The sequence below is a fragment of the Pseudophryne corroboree genome, chromosome 7, assembly GCF_028390025.1.
Source record: "Pseudophryne corroboree isolate aPseCor3 chromosome 7, aPseCor3.hap2, whole genome shotgun sequence".
Taxonomy (NCBI): domain Eukaryota; kingdom Metazoa; phylum Chordata; class Amphibia; order Anura; family Myobatrachidae; genus Pseudophryne; species Pseudophryne corroboree.
Window position 1 is genome coordinate 337,673,210 of NC_086450.1, and position 20,170 is coordinate 337,693,379.

The 20,170-nt window shown below is 47.2% G+C and overlaps 1 protein-coding gene across 1 annotated transcript in view; it reads left to right on the forward strand.

Moving 5' to 3' along the window:
• The window catches only part of LOC134945224 (BOS complex subunit NOMO3-like), a 180,871-nt gene that overhangs the window by 38,032 nt on the left and 122,669 nt on the right, over positions 1–20,170 (forward strand). Inside the window, exon 6 of the mRNA XM_063934381.1 lies at positions 11,932–12,004. Within this exon, the coding sequence (XP_063790451.1) occupies positions 11,932–12,004 (73 nt within the window). The remainder of the gene's footprint in view (positions 1–11,931; positions 12,005–20,170) is intronic.

A 20,170-nucleotide genomic window follows, 5' to 3' on the forward strand; every position in this document is an offset into this window, starting at 1 on the left:
ATGTCCCAAAATTGCCCTTATTACTAAGGGTACCTCAGGTTCGTGGTACAGAACTGTCACTATCAGTTTCAGACGCTACCGTTTGGATTGTCCACGGCACCCCGGGTCTTTACCAAGGTAATGGCCGAAATGATGATTCTTCTTCGAAGAAAAGGCGTCTTAATTATCCCTTACTTGGACGATCTCCTGATAAGGGCAAAGTCCAGGGAACAGTTGGAGGTCGGAGTAGCACTATCTCGGATACTGCTACAACAGCACGGGTGGATTCTAAATATTCCAAAATCGCAGCTGATCCCGACGACAAGTCTCCTGTGCTTAGGGATGATTCTGGACACAGTCCAGAAAAAGGTGTTTCTCTCGGAAGAGAAAGCCAGGGAGTTATCCGAGCTAGTCAGGAACCTCCTAAAATCAGTGCATCATTGCACAAGGGCCATGGTAAAAATGGTGACTTCCTACGAAGCAATTCCATTCGGCAGATTTCACGCAAGAACTTTTCAGTGGGATCTGCTGGACAAATGGTCCGGATCGCATCTTTAGATGCATCAGCGGATAACCCTATATCCAAGGACAAGGGTGTCTCTCCTGTGGTGGTTACAGAGTGCTCATCTTCTAGAGGGCCGCAGATTCGGCATTCAGGATTGGATGCTGGTGACCACAGAGGCCAGCCCGAGAGGCTGGGGAGCAGTCACACAAAGAAAAAAATTTCCAGGGAGTGTGATCAAGTCTGGAGACTTTTCTCCACATAAATATACTGGAGCTAAGGCTAAATTTATAATGCTCTAAGCTTAGCAAGACCTCTGCTTCAAGGTCAGCCGGTATTGATCCAGTGGGAAAAACATCACGGCAGTCGCCCACGTAAATAGACAGGGCGGCACAAGAAGCAGGAGGGCAATGGCAAAAACTGCAAGGACTTTTCGCTGGGCGGAAAATCATGTGATAGCACTGTCAGCAGTGTTTCATTCCGGGAATGGAAACTGGGAAGCAGACTTCCTCAGCAGGCACGACCTCCACCCGGCAGAGTGGAAACTTCATCGGGAAGTTTTCCACATGATTGTAAACCGTTGGGAAATACCAAAGGTGGACATGATGGCGTCCCGTCTGAACAAAAAACGGGACAGGTATTGCGCCAGGTTAAGAGACCCTCAGGCAATAGCTGTGGACGTTCTGGTAACACCGTGGGTGTACCAGTCGTTGTATGTGTTCCATCCTCTGCTTATCATACCTAAGGTACTGAGAATTATAAGACGTAGAGGAGTAAGAACTATACTCATGGCTCCGGATTGGCCAAGAAGGACTTGGTACCCGGAACTTCAAGAGATGCTCACAGAGGACTTATGGCCTCTGCCGCTAAGAAGGGACTTGTTTCAGCAAGTACCATGTCTGTTCCAAGACTTACCGCAGCTGCGTTTGACGGCATGGCGGTGGAACGCCGGATCCTAAGGGAAAAAGGCATTCCGGAAGAGGTCATTCCTACCCTGGTCAAAGCCAGAAAGGAGGTGACCGCACAACATTATCACCACATGTGGAAAAAAATATGTTGCGTGGTGCGAGACCAGAAAGGCCCCACGAAGAAATTTCAACTCGGTCGATTCCTACATTTCCTGCAAACAGGAGTGTCTATGGGCCTCAAATTGGGGTCCATTAAGGTTCAAATTTCGGCCCTGTCGATTTTCTTCCAGAAAGAATTGGCTTCAGTTCCTGAAGTCCAGAAGTTTGTCAAGGGAGTATTGCATATACAACCCCTTTTGTGCCTCCAGTGGCACTGTGGGATCTCAACGTAGTTCTGGGATTCCTCAAATCACATTGGTTTAAAACCAGTCAAATCTGTGGTTTTGAAGCATCTCACATGAAAAGTGACCATGCTCTTGGCCCTGGCCTGGACCAGGCGAGTGTCAAATTGGTGGGTTTTTTTTTCTCAAAAAAGCCCATATCTGTTTGTCCATTTGGACAGGGCAGAGCTGCGGACTCGTCCCCAGTTCTCTCCCTAAGGTGGTGTCAGTGTTTCACCTGAACCAGCTTATTGTGGTGCCTTGCACCTACTAGGGACTTGGAGGACTCCAAGTTGCTAGATGTTGTCAGAGCCCTGAAAATATAGGTTCCAGGACGGCTGGAGTCAGGAAAACTGACTTGCTGTTATCCTGTATGCACTCAACAATCTGGGTGCTCTTGCTTCTAAGCAGACTATTGCTAGTTGAATGGGTAATACAATTCAGCTTGCACATTCTGTGGCAGGCCTGCCACAGCCAAAATATGTAAATGCCCATTCCACAAGGAAGGTGGGCTCATCTTGGGCGGCTGCCCGAGGGGTCTCGGCTTTACAACTTTGCCGAGCGGCTATTTAGTCAGGGGCAAACACGTTTGTAAAATCCTACAAATTTGATACCCTGGCTAAGGAGGACCTGGAGTTCTCTCATTCGGTGCTGCAGAGTCATCCGCACTCTCCCGCCCGTTTGGGAGCTTTGGTATAATCCCCATGGTCCTTTCAGGAACCCCAGCATCCACTAGGACGATAGAGAAAATAAGAATTTACTTACCGATAATTCTATTTCTCGGAGTCCGTAGTGGATGCTGGGCGCCCATCCCAAGTGCGGATTATCTGCAATACTTGTACATAGTTACAAAAATCGGGTTATTATTGTTGTGAGCCATCTTTTCAGAGGCTCCGCTGTTATCATACTGTTAACTGGGTTCAGATCACAGGTTGTACAGTGTGATTGGTGTGGCTGGTAGGAGTCTTACCCGGGATTCAAAATCCTTCCTTATTGTGTACGCTCGTCCGGGCACAGTATCCTAACTGAGGCTTGGAGGAGGGTCATAGGGGGAGGAGCCAGTGCACACCACCTGATCCTAAAGCTTTACTTTTTGTGCCCTGTCTCCTGCGGAGCCGCTATTCCCCATGGTCCTTTCAGGAACCCCAGCATCCACTACGGACTCCGAGAAATAGAATTATCGGTAAGTAAATTCTTATTTTCTCGAAGTTTGTCCGTCTCCTCGGGCACAGTTCCTATACTGAGGTCTGGAGGAGGGGCATAGAGGGAGGAGCCAGTTCACACTGTAAAAAAAAGTCTTAAAGTGCCGAAGGCTCCTGCGGACCCGTCTATACCCCATGGTACTAATTGGACCCCAGCATCCTCTATGAACTACGAGAAAAGGATTTACCGGTAGGTATATAAAATCCTATTTGATTGATGGGCAAAATCTGTGCTAGTTGTCTGCCAATAATAAAACATGGATAATCAGAAGCACAACTGTACACTACCACATAACTGAACCTAAGGATGACAGGGTAGGCACAATTTACTTAATGTAAGATTTTTTCCCCCTAAATTTATCAATAAAAAAACTTTTATCCTGTGGTGCCGTGATTCAGGAAAGTTTGAGAACCATTGCTCTAAGCAGTAAGAATACTGATAGTCAAAACAATTTTGCTAAACTCTTACAACTAACATGGAGTATAAAGCAGGGTTGGAAAATAAAAATCATTTTTTTTTTCTTAAACTTTTTTTTTTTTTTTTTTGCATTAATGTTTTAATGGAAAAAAAAAAATCCTGCTTATTATATTAATACTGTGAAACATTGCTATGTAGTACAGGTTGAGTATCCCATATCCAAATATTCCGAAATACGGAATATTCCGAAATACGGACTTTTTTGAGTGAGAGTGAGAAAGTGAAAACTTTGTTTTTGATAGCTCAATGTACACAAACTATGTTTAATACACAAAGTTATTAAAAATATTGTATTAAATGACCTTCAGGCTGTGTGTATAATGTGTATATGGAACATAAATGAATTGTGTGAATGTATACACACTTTGTTTAATGCACAAAATTATAAAAAATATTGGCTAAAATGACCTTCAGGCTGTGTGTATAAGGTGTATATGAAACATAAATGCATTCTGTGCTTAGATTTAGGTCCCATCACCATGATATCTCATTATGGTATGCAATTATTCCAAACTACGGAAAAATCCCATATCCAAAATACCTCTGGTCCCAAGCATTTTGGATAAGGGATACTCAACCTGTAGAAACATTGATAAACCATGTTGTGAAGCTTTCTAACATTAACAATCCGAAGGTATTAGGCTTTGATATGATTTATTTTACATCTTTCAATAAAACCAATTTGTACTGCTTATTATTTCTATTACATCTGAATATATGTAGATAGACTAAACATATTAAAACACAGAAAGTACACTCAAAGGCATCTCAATAGGACTGAAGGTCTTGAATTGAAATAAACATGTAGGAGATTAAACCATGAGGTGTTTCTCTGTGTATTGCCTCTTTAATGAATCCGTTAAGATTAAGAATGTTAGTTGTGGTTTTGTCCTGTTTTATAGAATTGCTAGGGGAGTAGTTTGTGGAGTCTTTGCTGATGCTAGTCAAATTTAGTACCTCTGACCTAGTTCACCCTTCCATCTTCCCTATATCTTTGTTTGTGTGAAGTTACTGCATTGGTTCAGCTCACTCAAATGAAGACTACAAGCAACAAGTGCGTGGAATGAAATCTATTCTCTTACAATTATTATTATTTTTTTTAAAGAAGTTGCAGTGCTGTGCTGGGGTCACAGCATAATAAAAAAAAAACATGATTTTTTTTTTTTTTTTAAACCCATTTGGTTTAAGCCAAGGTTCAAACCAGCCAACCCTGGTAGGAAACAAGGTTCACATGATGCATAGGGTCCGCATTGTAGGTTCATCCAAAGTAAGTTACAGCATCCTTGGTAGTTAGATTTGGTATTTTTGTTGCAATGGAATTGGTATAAAGTGGCAGATTTTGTATGGTGTGGCTCACCCTTATAGGCCCTTAGTCTTTTGCTTTTTATCCAGGTTAGCATCTGAGTCACAGCAGCTCAGGGTATTTGTGCAGCCCAGGGTATTTGTGCATTGTATTTTTGTATTCATGTGAATAAGAGGCATATTCAGTACAAAAGTGTGTGGCAGGACCCATGATGTGGCTTAGTTGCAAAGTTTGTGGCACCCCAAACGGGGTTATAGGTATGTATGGACACAAATGTAATTAGTTTTAAGACCAAACAAACCTGCAATTAGCATCCCTGCCGTCAGATGACCGACGCTGGAATCCCAACACCACTTGGAATCGCTTGGAGTCTTAGCCCTAGCTGCCACCTCAGGCAGGTTAGGGGTAGGTGGGAGGGGTATATTACTTACCCCATCCCCTGTCGACATTTTAAAGTCGGGATGCTGTGGTCAGTCATGTGCCTGCCAGAATGCAAACCACCGGCATGTGGTATCACACCCGTTGAAAGTCAGAGACTGTTTGGGATATATATACAGTGATCGCAAAATACGCGGTATAGCACATTTTTACACGCTATTGAAAGTGAGGGACCCGGTTTAAAAAAATGAGTGGGTCCCATTGGACGTGCTGTGTCTCACTGCGCCAATAGGAATCCTCACACTCCACGTCCAATCACCGCCGAATCTCCCCGTCAGAACAGTTCCACGTGCTCTGCTCCGAGAATGCCCGCTCCCTTACCGCGGATAGGCATATTGAGTCCAGGGGAAACAAGCCACAGTCAGCGCTGCTGCTGATGCCGCCGCTCAGACTGGGAGGGAGTCACAGTCGCCGCTGGGAGCACGGGTCCCATGACAACGAGGACTGCATAACAGCGAGCGGCATGTGATCCCCAATCAGCCCGGCGTGCCGTGCTGTGACACTTTCTGCACGGGGGCGACTCCTTACACAGCGGATACCACAGCTCCCCCCTCCCAAATCACTTGGACTCTCCCTGCGGGTTGCCGGCTAGGCAGCAGTTGCCGGTGGGATGATGGATCGACTCCTGAGTGGAGTCGGTGTGCTAGCAGCAGGACTAGGTGCAAGTGTGTGGTATGCAAAGATGGCGGTTACACACACACTCACCCTTCTGTTGCATCAGGCTGAACGGGGCAACCTGTGGCTCTCCAACCTCTGGCTATTCTGAGACTTGTGCTTCCACACACACTGGCTGAAGAGGACCAGGATACCTAAACACACACCCACACCTCCCATTTCCCAGAGCTGTGTTGGTGGTACTTGAGGACTGCAGTTAATAACCATTGATTTAAAGGATTAATTCAATTACTATGTTAATTTAGGATAATTTTAGTGCATACATTAGGAGTATTTGTGTTTATTCTACAATTTTGATAGATGGACAGTCAATTTCAATTTAGAGGCTCATTAGGGTGCTTTTAACCTTTTATGGAGATCTTATAACGTGTAATTTGTCTAAATATGCACTGAAGTGATGACGGCAATACTCATTTCTCTATCGTCCTTGTGGATGCTGGGGTTCCTGAAAGGACCATGGGGAATAGCGGCTCCGCAGGAGACAGGGCACAAAAAGTAAAGCTTTCCGATCAGGTGGTGTGCACTGGCTCCTCCCCCTATGACCCTCCTCCAGACTCCAGTTAGATTTTTGTGCCCGGCCGAGAAGGGTGCAATCTAGGTGGCTCTCCTAAAGAGCTGCTTAGAGAAAGTTTAGCTTAGGTTTTTTATTTTACAGTGAGTCCTGCTGGCAACAGGATCACTGCAACGAGGGACTTAGGGGAGAAGGAGTGAACTCACCTGCGTGCAGGATGGATTGGCTTCTTGGCTGCTGGACATCAGCTCCAGAGGGACGATCACAGGTACAGCCTGGATGGTCACCGGAGCCGCGCCGCCGGCCCCCTTGCAGATGCTGAAGTAAGAAGAGGTCCAGAATCGGCGGCTGAAGACTCCTGCAGTCTTCTAAAGGTAGCGCACAGCACTGCAGCTGTGCGCCATTTTCCTCTCAGCACACTTCACACGGCAGTCACTGAGGGTGCAGGGCGCTGGGAGGGGGGCGCCCTGGGAGGCAAATGAAAACCTTTTTTGGCGAAAAATACCTCACATATAGCCCCCAGAGGCTATATGGAGATATTTAACCCCTGCCAAGATTCACTAAATAGCGGGAGACGAGCCCGCCGAAAAAGGGGCGGGGCCTATCTCCTCAGCACACAGCGCCATTTTCTCTCACAGAAAGCCTGGAGAGAAGGCTCCCAGGCTCTCCCCTGCACTGCACTACAGAAACAGGGTTAAAACAGAGAGGGGGGGCACTGATTTTGGCGATATTGATATATATATAAAGATGCTATAAGGGAAAACACTTATATAAGGTTGTCCCTATATAATTATAGCGTTTTGATGTGTGCTGGCAAACTCTCCCTCTGTCTCCCCAAAGGGCTAGTGTGGGTCCTGTCCTCTGTCAGAGCATTCCCGGTGTGTGTGCTGTGTGTCGGTACGTGTGTGTCGACATGTATGAGGACGATGTTGGTGAGGAGGCGGAGAAATTGCCTGTAATGGTGATGTCACTCTCTAGGGAGTCGACACCGGAATGGATGGCTTATTTAGGGAATTACGTGAGAATGTCAACACGCTGCAAGGTCGGTTGACGACGTGAGACGGCCGACAAACTATTAGTACCGGTCCAGGCGTCTCAGAAACACCGTCAGGGGCGTTAAAAACGCCCATTTACCTCAGTCGGTCGACACAGACACAGACACGGACACTGAATCCAGTGTCGACGGTGAATAAACAAACGTATTTCTCATTAGGGCCACACGTTAAGGGCAATGAAGGAGGTGTTGCATATTTCTGATACTACAAGTACCACAAAAAAGGGTATTATGTGGGAGTGAAAAAACTACCTGTAGTTTTTCCTGAATCAGATAAAATAAAATGAAGTGTGTGATGATGCGTGGGGTTACCCCGATAGCAAATATTGGCGTTATACCCTTTCCCGCCAGAAATTAGGGCGCGTTGGGAAACACCCCTTAGGGTGATAAGGCGCTCACACGCTTATCAAGTGGCGTTACCGTCTCCAGATACGGCCGCCCTCAAGGAGCCAGCTGATAGGAAGCTGGAAAGATATCCTAAAAAGTATATACACACATACGGTGGTTATACTGCGACCAGCGATCGCCATCAGCCTGGAGATGCAGTGCTGGGTTGGCTTGGTCGGATTCCCTGACTGAAAATATTTTATTCATATAGAGCATTTAATAGGATGCATTCTATATATATGTACGTGAGATGCACAGAGGGATATTTGCTCTCTGGCATCAAGATAAGTACGTTGTCCATATCACCCAGAAGATGTCATGGACACGACAGTGGTCAGGTGATACAGATCCCATACGGCACATGGAAGTATTGCCGTATAAAGGGAAGGAGTTAGTTGGGGTCGGTCCATCGGACCTGGGGACCACGGCAACAGCTGGGAAATCCAACCTTTTTACCCCAAGTTACATCTCAGCTGAAAAAGACACCGTCTTTTCAGCCTCAATCCTTCCTTTCCCATGAGGGCATGCAGGCAAAAGGCCAGTCATATCTGCCCAGACATAGAGGTAAGGGAAGTAGACTGCAGCAGGCAGCCCCTTCCCAGGAAAAGAAGCCCTCCACCGCGTCTGCCAAGTCCTCAGCATGACGCTGGGGCCGTGCAAGCGGACTCAAGGTGGGGGGGTAGTCTCAAGAGTCTCAGCGCGCAGTGGGATCACTCGCAGGTTGACCCCTAGATAGTACAAGTATTATCCCAGGGGTACAGATTGGAGAGTCGAGACATCTTCTCCTCGCAGGTTTCTGAAGTCTGCTTTACCAACGGCTCCCTCCGACAGGGAGGCAGCATTGGAAACAATTCACAAGCTGTATATCCAGCAGGTGATAATCAAAGTACCCCTCCTACAACAAGGAAAAGGGTATTATTTTTCCACACTATATTGTGGTACTGAAGCCAGACGGCTTGGTGAGACATAGTCTAAACTGAAATCTTTGAACACTTACATAAAAGGTTCAAATCGAGATGGAGTCACTCAGAGCAGTGATAGCGAACCGGAAAGAAGGGGACTATATGGTGTCCCTGGACATCAAGGATTACCTCCATGTCCAAATTTGCCCTTCTCAACAAGGGTACCTCTGGTTCGTGGTACAGAACTGTCAATATCAGTTTCAGACGATGCCGTTTGAATTATCCACGGCACCCCGGGCCTTTTACCAAGGTAATGGCCGAAAAGATGTTTCTTCAAAGAAAAAAGGCATCTAAATTATCCCTTACTTGGACGATATCCTGAAAAGGGCAAGTTCCAGAGAACAGTTGGAGGTCGGAAGAGCACTATCTAAAGTAGTTCTACGACAGCACGACTGGATTCTAAATATTCCAAGAATCGCAGCTGTTTTCCGACGATACGTCTGCTGTTCCTAGGAATGATTCTGGGCATAGTCCAGAAAAAGGTGTTCCTCCGGGAGGAAAAAGCCAAGGAGTTATTCGACCTAGTCAGAAACCTCCTAAAACCAGGCCAAGTATCAGTGCATCAATGCACAGGAGTCCTGGGAAAAATGGTGGCTTCTTACGAAGCGATTCCATTCGGCAGATCTCAGGGGATTTGCTGGACGAATGGTCCGGATCGCATTTTCAGATGCATCAGCGGATAATCCTGTCTCCAAGGACAAGGGTGTCTCTTCTGTGGGGGCTGCAGAGTGCTCATCTTTTAGAGGGCAGCACACTCAGCATTCAGGACTGTGTTCTGGGGACCACGGATACCAGCCTGAGAGGCTGGGGAGTAGTCACACAGGGAAAAAATTTCCAAGGAAGTGTGGTCAAGTCTGGAGACTTCTCTCCACATGAATATACTGGAGCTAAGGGCAATTTACAATGCTCTGAGCCTAGGAAGACTCCTGCTTCAAAGTCAACCGGTGCTGATCCAGTAGGACATCATCATGGCGGTCGCCCACGTTATCAGACGGGGCGACACAAGAAGCAGGAGGGCAATGACAGCAAGGATTCTTCGCTGGGCGGAAAATCATGTGATAACACTGTCAGCAGTGTTCATTCCGGGAGTGGGCAACTGGGAAGATTTCCTCAGCATAAATGAATTCCACCCGGAAAAGTGGAAACTTAATCTGGAAGTTTCCACATGATTGTAAACCGTTGGGAAAGACCAAAGGTGGTTATGATGGCGTCCCACCTGAAGCGCCAGGTCAAGAGACACTCAGGCAATAGCTGGGACGCTCTGGTAACACCGTCGGTGTACCAGTCGGTGTATGTGTTCCATCCTCTGCTTTTCATACCCAATGTATTGAAAATGATAGGAAGGAGAGGAGTAAGAACTATACTCGTGGCTCCGGTTTGGCCAAGAAGGACTTGGTTCCCGGAACTTCAAGAGATACTAAGAAGGGTCTTGATTCGGCAAGAACCGTGTCTGTTCCGGGACTTACCGCAGCTGCGTTGACGCCAAGGCGGGTGAACGCCGGATCCTAAGGGAAAGAGGCATTCCGGAAGAGGTCATCCCTACCCTGGTCAGAGCCAGGAAGGAGGTGACCGCACAACATTATCACCACTTAGGTGAAAATATGTGCCAGGGTGTGAGTCCAGGAAGGCTCCACGGAAGAATTCAACTAGGTTAATTTCTACATTTCCTGCAAACAGGAGTGTCTATGGGTCTCAAATTGGGTCCATTAAGGTTCAAATTTCGGCCTGTTGATTTTCTTCCAGAAAGAAATTGGCTTCAGTTCCTGAAGTCCAGAAGTTGTTAAGGGAGTACTGCATATACAGCCCCTTTGATGTCTCCAGTGGCACTGGGCGATCTCAACGTAGTTTTGGGATTCCTAAAAAAATCACATTGGTTTAAACAACTCAAATCTGTGGATTTGATATATCTCACATGGAAAATGACCATGCTGTTGGTCCTGGCCTCGGCCAGGCGAGTGTCAGAATTGGCGGCTTTATCTCACAAAGCCATATCTGATTGTCCATTCGGACAGAGCAAAGCTGCGGACTCGTCCCCAGTTTCTCCTTAAGGTGGTGTCAGCGTTTCACCTGAACCAGCTTATTGTGGTACCTGCGGCTACTAGGGACTTGGAGGACTCCAAGTTGCTGGATGTTATCAGGGCCCTGAAAATATAGTTTCCAGGTTGGCTGGAGTCAGGAAATCTGACTTGCTGTTTATCCTGTATGCACCCAACAATGCTGGGTGTTTCTGCTTCTAAGCAGTCGATTGCTCGTGGGATTGGTAGCACAATTCAACTTGCACATTCTGTGGCAGGCCTGCCACAGTCTAAATCTGTTAAGGCCCATTCCACAAGGAAGGTGGGCTCATCTTGGGCGGCTGCCCGAGGGGTCTCGGCATTACAACTTTGCCGAGCAGTTACGTGGTCGGGGGAGAACACGTTTGTAAAATTCTACAAATTTGATACCCTGGCAAAAGAGGACCTGGAGTTCTCTCATTCGGTGCTGCAGAGTCATCCGCACTCTCCCGCCCGTTTGGGAGCTTTGGTATAATCCCCATGGTCCTTTCAGGAACCCCAGCATCCACAAGGACGATAGAGAAAATAAGAATTTACTTACCGATAATTCTATTTCTCGGAGTCCGTAGTGGATGCTGGGCGCCCATCCCAAGTGCGGATTATCTGCAATACTTGTACATAGTTATTGCTAACTAAATCGGGTTATTGTTGTTGTGAGCCATCTTTTCAGAGGCTCCGCTGTTATCATACTGTTAACTGGGTTCAGATCACAGGTTGTACAGTGTGATTGGTGTGGCTGGTATGAGTCTTACCCGGGATTCAAAATTCCTCCCTTATTGTGTACGCTCGTCCGGGCACAGTACCTAACTGGAGTCTGGAGGAGGGTCATAGGGGGAGGAGCCAGTGCACACCACCTGATCGGAAAGCTTTACTTTTTGTGCCCTGTCTCCTGCGGAGCCGCTATTCCCCATGGTCCTTTCAGGAACCCCAGCATCCACTACGGACTCCGAGAAATAGAATTATCGGTAAGTAAATTCTTATTTTTTATCAGATATTATTCACAGTTTATACATATCTTAGAATGACTTGTGTATTATTTTTATGTAATATATCTCGCACAGTGGTCTCACGTAATATATATATATTTTTTTGTCAAAGGTTTTTCTTTAATAAAGTCCTCCCTGGAGAATATGAAATTGTTGCATCTCACCCCACTTGGACTTTGAAAGAGGTATTATTGACATATTATTACTGTCATCAAAATGATAGCGTTATTAGTGTCTAGCGCCTGTCTCATAGCATCTTTATTAAAACAGACATGGAATGATTCTTTCAAAGTTACGCTTAAGTAACTAAATTAAACTACATCTTATTTAAGTTGAAAATTATTGTTGGCAAGCCCACTTAACGATCAACTATTGCAAATTAAAAAAAAAACATCAATTACAAAATGGGTTTCATTAACCGAGGTTCTAATACCCCTTTCAGACATCCTCCAAAATCCCGGGTGTTTGCACATGAAAGCGCATCAACCCGGAATTTTGGCATGTCTGAAAGGCACCAACCAGGGAACGTGTTCCCGGGTCGCCAACCCTGCAATTGATTTGGGTTTTTACTGGGTATTTCATCCCGGGTAAACAACCCGGGTTAAGTGTGAATGGCGCGACCCAGGAATTTACTCCCAGGTTGCACCTAGGTGCCTCTGATTGGTGTTTACTGCCTGGAGGGGGCATGCGCCAGCTGCTGTGGTCCGTGCTGCAGTGTGTAGTAGAAGCAGCTGGCACAGCCTAGCAATATAGACGTGACTGTTGTGGTGAGGGATGATGTGTGTATGAGTATGACACGTGTTTGTGTAAGACATGTATGTGTGTGTGTGACATGAGAGTAGCCTGGTGTGTCCTGGCTTGTAGAATGCCAGGGGAGACCAGGCTTATGTCTGAAAAGGGTCAACCTCAAAATTTCCCAGGTCTCGGGTCTAGTGTGAAAGCAAAAACCCGGCATTTCTCTAGCATCCATAAGGGATATTAGGGAATCTAGTACGATGGGGTATAGACAGGGTGCAAAGGAGCCAGTGCACTTTAAATTTCTTCAACTGGGTGTGTTGGCTGCTCCCCTCTATGCCCCTCCCACAGGCAGTTTAGAAAAAAGTGCCCTCGGGAGAGGATGCACATCACTGAGCTCCAGAGAGTTTTCTTCAGTTTCTTTTTTATGTTTGTTTATCCCCCGCTAAGATCCCCCGTGTAGACTGGCACAAAAACGCTTTGACTAGCACTTGTGATGTTTTTAAGCTAAATGGAGACTTTGGCAGTATAATCTATCACTGTAGCTCCGGCGCCATTGGAGGGGACGAAGCTACATCAGAGCGGGACCTGAGGCGTTTTGGCGCCTTCCTCTGCTTACTGCAGCCATTCTCAGCACACACAGCGCTTCCTGATTCCTCAGCCACGCTGGATATCTGGTACAGGGTGTAGAAAAGGGGGAGAGCCGCTAGTGTACACTATCTGGGTCCTCTCTAGGACAGTATTTGTTAGTGTTTACTGAAATATAGTTAGCGTATAGCCTCACTGGGGGGCTGTACAGCTAGGGGTGTGCTGGTGTCCTTCTCTCTCTGTCTCCTCTCACATACAGTATGGCAGGCTTGCAATATAACTTTCTGTGTGTATGTTATTGTGCTTACTGTGAAACATGGGTAAACACAAGCTGTGCAGTGTATGCCACACCAGATTCTCTCCATTATCATCTGAATCTAATTCATGTGAACAATGGAGCCAATCTTTACAAATCGGTGAAGGGGCTGGGGGACAGGGTCCAGAGCCCCACTGGCTAGGGTCTCTAAAAACTATGATGTCACATATGTCATCCCAGCTCACTGGTAATGTACAGAAAACTCGGCTACTACAACAGGCTGTTGCAGATTTAGCTGCTGGGGCGGATGCAACACAGCGCCCCCCCCCCCCCCCCCCCCTCTCATGCAGGCCCACAGAAGCATGAGTTACCTGCTCTTCTCTCTGATACAGATGAGGATATACAGGAGGATGGGGATGACTTGGATCCCGTTAGTGGGGATCCTGATTCTACTCAGGGTATTGAACCCCTCATTCTGGCTATACGGGACGTGTTAAAGCTCCCTCTAGAGGATGCTGCGTCACAGCAGTCGTTTTTTTTTCTTTATACAAAACAAGATTAATGTCACTTTCCCTGATTCTGCAGAGTTAGATGACCTATTCAAGCTGGCCTGAAAAAATCCAGACAAGAAATTCCAAGTGTCCAAACATTTTTTTTGCAATTTCCCATTTGCTCCTGAAGGTAGGAAATTTTGGGAGGAACCCCCAGGGGTTGATGTGTCAGTCTCTCGCCTGTCCAAAAAGGCAGTGCTGCCTGCCCCGGGCTACTTTACTATGAAGGATCCTGGGGATAGGAAGATAGAGACTACACTCAAATCTATTTACATAGCAGCAGGTGAATCAAAAAGGCCGGTTATTGCGGGTTGCTGGATTACCCATGCCATTCATTCCTGGGCCGCAAAAATTCAGGGTGGCCTCTCGGGGGATATGCCCTTGGTCACTCTGGTGACCCTCCTAAAACACATTCAGGACACTACACGTGTCCTCTGTGATTCGCTCAAGGAGATGGGGAACATTAATGCTAGGACTTCTGCCATGGCAGTGTCGGCGCGCAGGGCCTTATGGTTGCGTCAGTGGATTGCGGACGCAGAATCCAAACATAGTGTGGAATCCCTCCCCTTTTCTGGGGAATGGCTCTTTGGGGTTGAATTAGATGCCTGGATTTCCAAAGTTACAGCTGGGAAATCCATGTTTCTCCCCACTGGGGCCCCGCCGGCGAGACGCTCCTACATGAGGCCGTCTATCCAGTACTTTCGGTCTCACAGATTTTGATCTAAGGCCAGAGGTGCCTCCAATGCGTCTAGAGGCACCAGAGGTAAGTCCAGAAAGCCTGCAAGCACCAGCTTTCAGGAACAGACCACCAGTTCTGCTTCCACTAAGGCCTTAGCATGACGGTGCCCACCCACCCCTAGCTCGACTGCGTCACTTCAGCCGCGTCGTTGTGCTCTCTGTTTTTTACAAAACTTCTGACACACAGCGCGGCCACTTTTGTTGTTTTCCAGTATTTCCATCCATCTTCACATAGTGGTTTGTGGCAAGCGCAGTGTCTCAGGAGTTTCATTATATTTATATATATATATATATATATATATATATATATATTGTTATTTATATATATATTGTTTCGGTTTACATATTCATATATTTGGGTGAGGCGCTGTACAAGTAGTTTTTTCTGTTGCGTCTGGGAGACTTCCTGCCAAGATACCTGCGTCAGAAATCTCGTTTCTCAGGGCTACAAGATGGAGTTCAACAGTTCTCCTCACCAATGATTTTTCAAATCCAGCTTACCAGCTTTGGAGGATAAGCAAGTTAAGTTGCAACAGGCCATCGAAAATTTGGTCTGGTCCCACGTCATTGTTCCAGTACCAATACCACAATGCGGCAAAGGGTTTTACTCCCATCTGTTTGTGGTGCCGAAACCGGACGGTTCGGTAAGACACATTTTGAATCTAAAATACTTCAATCCTTACTTGAAGGTGTTCAAGTTCAAAATGGAATGCCTGCGAGCAGTGATTGTGGGCCTGGAAGAACAGGAATTCATGGATATCAAGGATGCATACCTCCATATTCCTATTTGGCCGCTTCATCAGGCGTACTTGTGGTTTGCCCTGCTGGACGATCATTTTCAATTCCAGGCACTGCACTTCGGCCTGTCCACAGCTCCGAGGGTATTCCGAAGGTGATGGCGGAGATGATGTTCCAATTCCGGGTCCAGGTGGTCAATGTTGTCCCTTACCTGGACGATCTTCTGCTAAAGGCAAAATCCAGGGAGCTTTTACTGCTCCATATCAACCGCACTATCCAACTTCTGTCACACCATGGGTGGATCCTCAACTTACAGAAGTCCCACCTGGAGCCGAATCAGCAGCTCCTGTTCCTGGGGACGTTGCTGGATACTGTGGCCCAGAAGGTGTTCCTACCAGAAGACAAGGCGAGAACATTTCAGGAGATGGTCTGCATGGTGCTCCGGCCTACTCGAGTGTCCATCCATCTTTGCATAAGGTTGTTGTGAAAGATGGTCGCCTCATACGAGACGATCCAATACGGGAGGTTCCATGCCAGAACATTTCAATTGGATCTCCTGAGCAAATGGTCCGGATCACATCTACAGATGCGCCGAATGATTCGGCTGTCAACTCAGGCCAGGATTTCCCTCCTGTGGTGGCTGCAGTCCTCCAATCTCCTGGAAGGCCAGAGTTTTGGGATTCAGGATTGGACCCTCCTCATGACGGATGCGAGTCTAAGGGGATGAGGAGCTGTCACCCAAGGGGCGCAGCTCCAGGGAAGGTGGTCAGCCCACGAAAGCCTCCTCCCGATCAACATTCTGGAACTTCGGGCGATCTACAATGCTCTGCTTCAGGCCTCTCCTCTGCTCAGGGATCACGCGATCCAGGTACGCCGGACAACGCCACGGCAGTGGCGTATATCAATCGACAAAGAGGGACAAAAAGCAGAGCCTGCATGCAAGAGGTGTCAAAGATACTCCTCTGGGTGGAAAGAAAGGCAAGAGCTCTGTCAGCAATCTTCATTCTGGGTGTGGACAACTGGGAAGCGGACTTCCTGAGTTGTCACGATCTCCACCTGGAGGAGTGGGGTCTCCACCAGCAGGTGTTCCAACAGGTCATCAACCAGTGGGGCTGCTTGCAGATAGACATGATGGCTTCTCGTCTCAACAAGAAACTTCCCTGGTATTGCTCACGAACCAGGGACCCTCGGGCAAGGGCAGTGGATGCACTGGTGTCACCTTGGCCTTACCGGCTGGTCTACCTGTTTCCTCCGATTCCGTTGCTCCCAAGGGTGCTAAAGTGAATCAGGATTCAAAGAGTCCAGGTAATTCTGATTGCCCTGGATTGGCCTCGGAGGGCGTGGTATGCGGATCTTCTGGACATGTCCGTCAAAGACCCTTGGCCTCTGCCACTAAGAAGCGATCTTTTTCAACAAGGACCGTTCGTCTACCCGGACTTACAGCGACTTCGTTTGAGGGCATGGCGGTTGAGCGGAACATACTAGCTCACAAGGGCCTTTCCAAAAATGTTTTTGCTACCATGGTTCAGGCAAGAAAACCGGTGACGTCAAAACACTATCATCATATCTGGAGAAGATATGTCTCTTGGTGCGAGAAGCGCACGTATCCGCCTGCTGAGTTTCACTTGGGACGGTTCTTACGTTTCTTGCAGGCTGGTGTGGATAAAGGCTTACATCGGGGTTCCATTGAGGTCCAGATTTCAGCCCTCTCCATTTTCTTTCAGAAAAAAATGGCAGTGTTGCCAGAAGTTCAGACATTCTTGCAAGGGGTACTCCACATCCAACCTCCTTTTGTGCCGCCTACGGCACCCTGGGAAATGAATGTAGTGTTGGATTTTCTACAGTCCTCCTGGTTTGAACCTCTGATGATGGTGGAAGACAAGTACCTCACGTGGAAAACGTGAGGTGATGTTACTGGCCCTGGCTTCTGCTCGACGTGTCTCAGAATTGGGGGCCTTGTCGTGTAAAAGTCCATACTTGGTCTTTTACGAGGACAGAGCAGAGCTCCGGACTAGGCAGCAGGTCCTGCCAAAGGTTGTCTCTGCGTTTCACTTGAATCAGCCTATTGTGATTCCGTCCCGTTTTGGCGCTTCTGCTCCTCCGGAGGCATTGGATGCTGTGCGAGTCTTGAAAAACTATGTCAAGAGAGCGGCTTGGATCAGAAAGACGGATTCTTTGTTCGTGCTCTGTGATGCACAGAAAAAAAAGTTGTCCTGCTTCAAAGCAGTCCACTGCTCTTTGGATTAGGCTTACTATTCAACAAGCCTATGTGTTGTCAGCCTTACCTGTTCCTAAGTCTCTGAAGGCCCACTCTACGAGAACAGTGGGTTTTTCTTAGGCGGCTGCCCATGGAGTCTCGGCCTGACAACTTTGCCGAGCTGCTACCTGGTCGGGGAAGAACACTTTTGTGAAGTTCTACAAGTTTGATACACTGGCCAAAGAGGATACCCAGTTTGGGCAGGCGGTTCTGGAAGCTTTGGGACGTCCCCATCGTACTAGATTGCCCAATATCCCTTATTGGGCGCCCGCCTCAGTGCGTTGTCTTTTCTGCAGGTTCTTGTTATGTGGTTACCTGTTCAGCTGTTGCTGTTGTTGTTGTTACCAGCCGTTGCTGGTTGTTATCTCACCACTCTTTGTTATCATATTTCCTTCTGTCATATATGTCCTTTCTCCTTCAGGCACATTTTTACCTATAACTGCCTGTGGGAAGGGGCATAGAGGGGATGAGCCAGCACACCCAGTTGAAGAAATTTAAAGTGCACTGGCTCCTTTGCACCCCGTCTATACCCCATCGTACTAGATTCCCCAATATCCCTTATGGACTACGAGAAAAGGATTTACCTGTAGGTAATTAAAATCCTATTTTTGCAGAGTTGAAAAACCTGGGACTGAGCAGGGAAATTCCCGGGTCGTATGTCTGAAAGGGATTTTAAATAATCCTTCCATCTCAACACATTAAAATATATTTTCAAGTGTATTGATATACTCCTAATGTTTTTAATTGATATACTACTAATGTTAAATCTTTCAGTTAAGCGGGGTTAGGACTTTAATCAGACACCCCCACCCTAATCTCTAAGGCAAATTCAGTACTGCATTGTGGACACCTTATTAAACTCTAACACAAACATATAAATATCTCACTGGGATTAGATTAGTAGTATTATACATTTGGGAAATGTTATGCTCCTCTTATGTTTGATAAAAAGTATATTATGAGTAGATAAAACCTTTTTATGATGATAGATGTCGCTTGCACTTAATTAAATGCTTAGGGGCTAATGCAGAGTTAGTAGAAAAATGGACCACACAATATGGTATATGTATTAATCGTCTTTATGGGTGGGTGTGTGTCTGTGTGTGGGGGGGTTTACGAAGTGGTATCAGCGTTCGTTATGTCCACTGATACAGCTTCCCCCCCAGTATGACAGCAGCGGTGTGTGCCCAGCCATTATCGGTGCTGCTATCTTTTGGATAGCACGCCGATATGCAGGGCAATGTAAGAACGGTCAGTGGCACTGACAGTTCCGACACCTGCAGGTGTCGATGCCCTTTTCCCCCAGCAGAAACAGTGCTGTACCTGGCTGCGGCAGGTGCCAGCTCCGGGCTGCATGTGAGATCTCGCACATGCGCACTGGAGCTGACCGGGCAGGGAGACAAGGCACATCAGCACTAAGCTATGCGCTGTGTTCTAGGCAGGGATCACTGGAGGGGGAGTTTTCACGTCCACGCTTCGGTAGAGAAGATAATCCATTTGTCGATGTTCCTTCCTGCTTTGCCTCGGTAATGAGGAGAAGCAGGAAGTGTTATAGCGTCACAATCCGTGACACTATATTACATCCCCCCCTCAATGTTTCCACGCATATAAGGGGCTGCACACCTCTCATGAATCATCCAGATTTGCATAAGTAGCATTTGTGCCTAGGGCCTGATTCAGGTTTGTAAGCAAAAGCAAAAAAGGACACAACTGGGCAAAACCATGTTGCACTGCAGGTGGGGCAGATGGAACATGTGTAGAGATATTTAGATTTAGGTGGGTTATATTGTTTCTGTGCAGGGTAAATACTGGCTTCTTTAGTTTTACACTGCAGTTTAGATTTCAGTTTGAACACACCCCATCTGCAGTGCAACATGGATTTTCCTAGTTGTGTGCTTTTCTGCTTTGCTTACAAACCTGAATCAGGCCCCTAGTTTGCTACAAGCCAGGGACGTGCAGTCAGAGCAGAGCCACCCCTGTCATATGCAGTGCGGTGGGAGAGGATGGAATTGGGACTCGAGGTGCCAGCGGCAGCTATGTGGGGTTTGTAGCAGACAGAGCCTGGCTTCCTACCTGCAGCCTCCCCACCTGCATATAAGGGATATTAGCTGCTCAGCCGGTCCCGATTCCTGTCTACAGTGGCGAGACTGCCTCCCTAGCCCCTGATCCCACCGCTAGTCACTGCCACAAGCCATCATTCTGTCTGATTGAGTAGCATTTGTGTAAACACACCTTTAATGCAATGCACTGGGGGGCTCCTAACCACCCATTCACAGGAACCAATTAAAAAAATCATAACATGCCCCTCCTTCAGTCCTGCGCCATCTCTCCACATGCTTCCATACAGTGAATTGCTCTCAGCACTCTGATCCACCAATCAGCAGGCTGACAGCCATTCAGTGTCTCGCTGCAGGTTGGAAGGCAGGTAGTAATTGCTGCCTCACCGCTCTGATTGTGTGACCACCATCCGCCTCTGCTCAAAGACCCC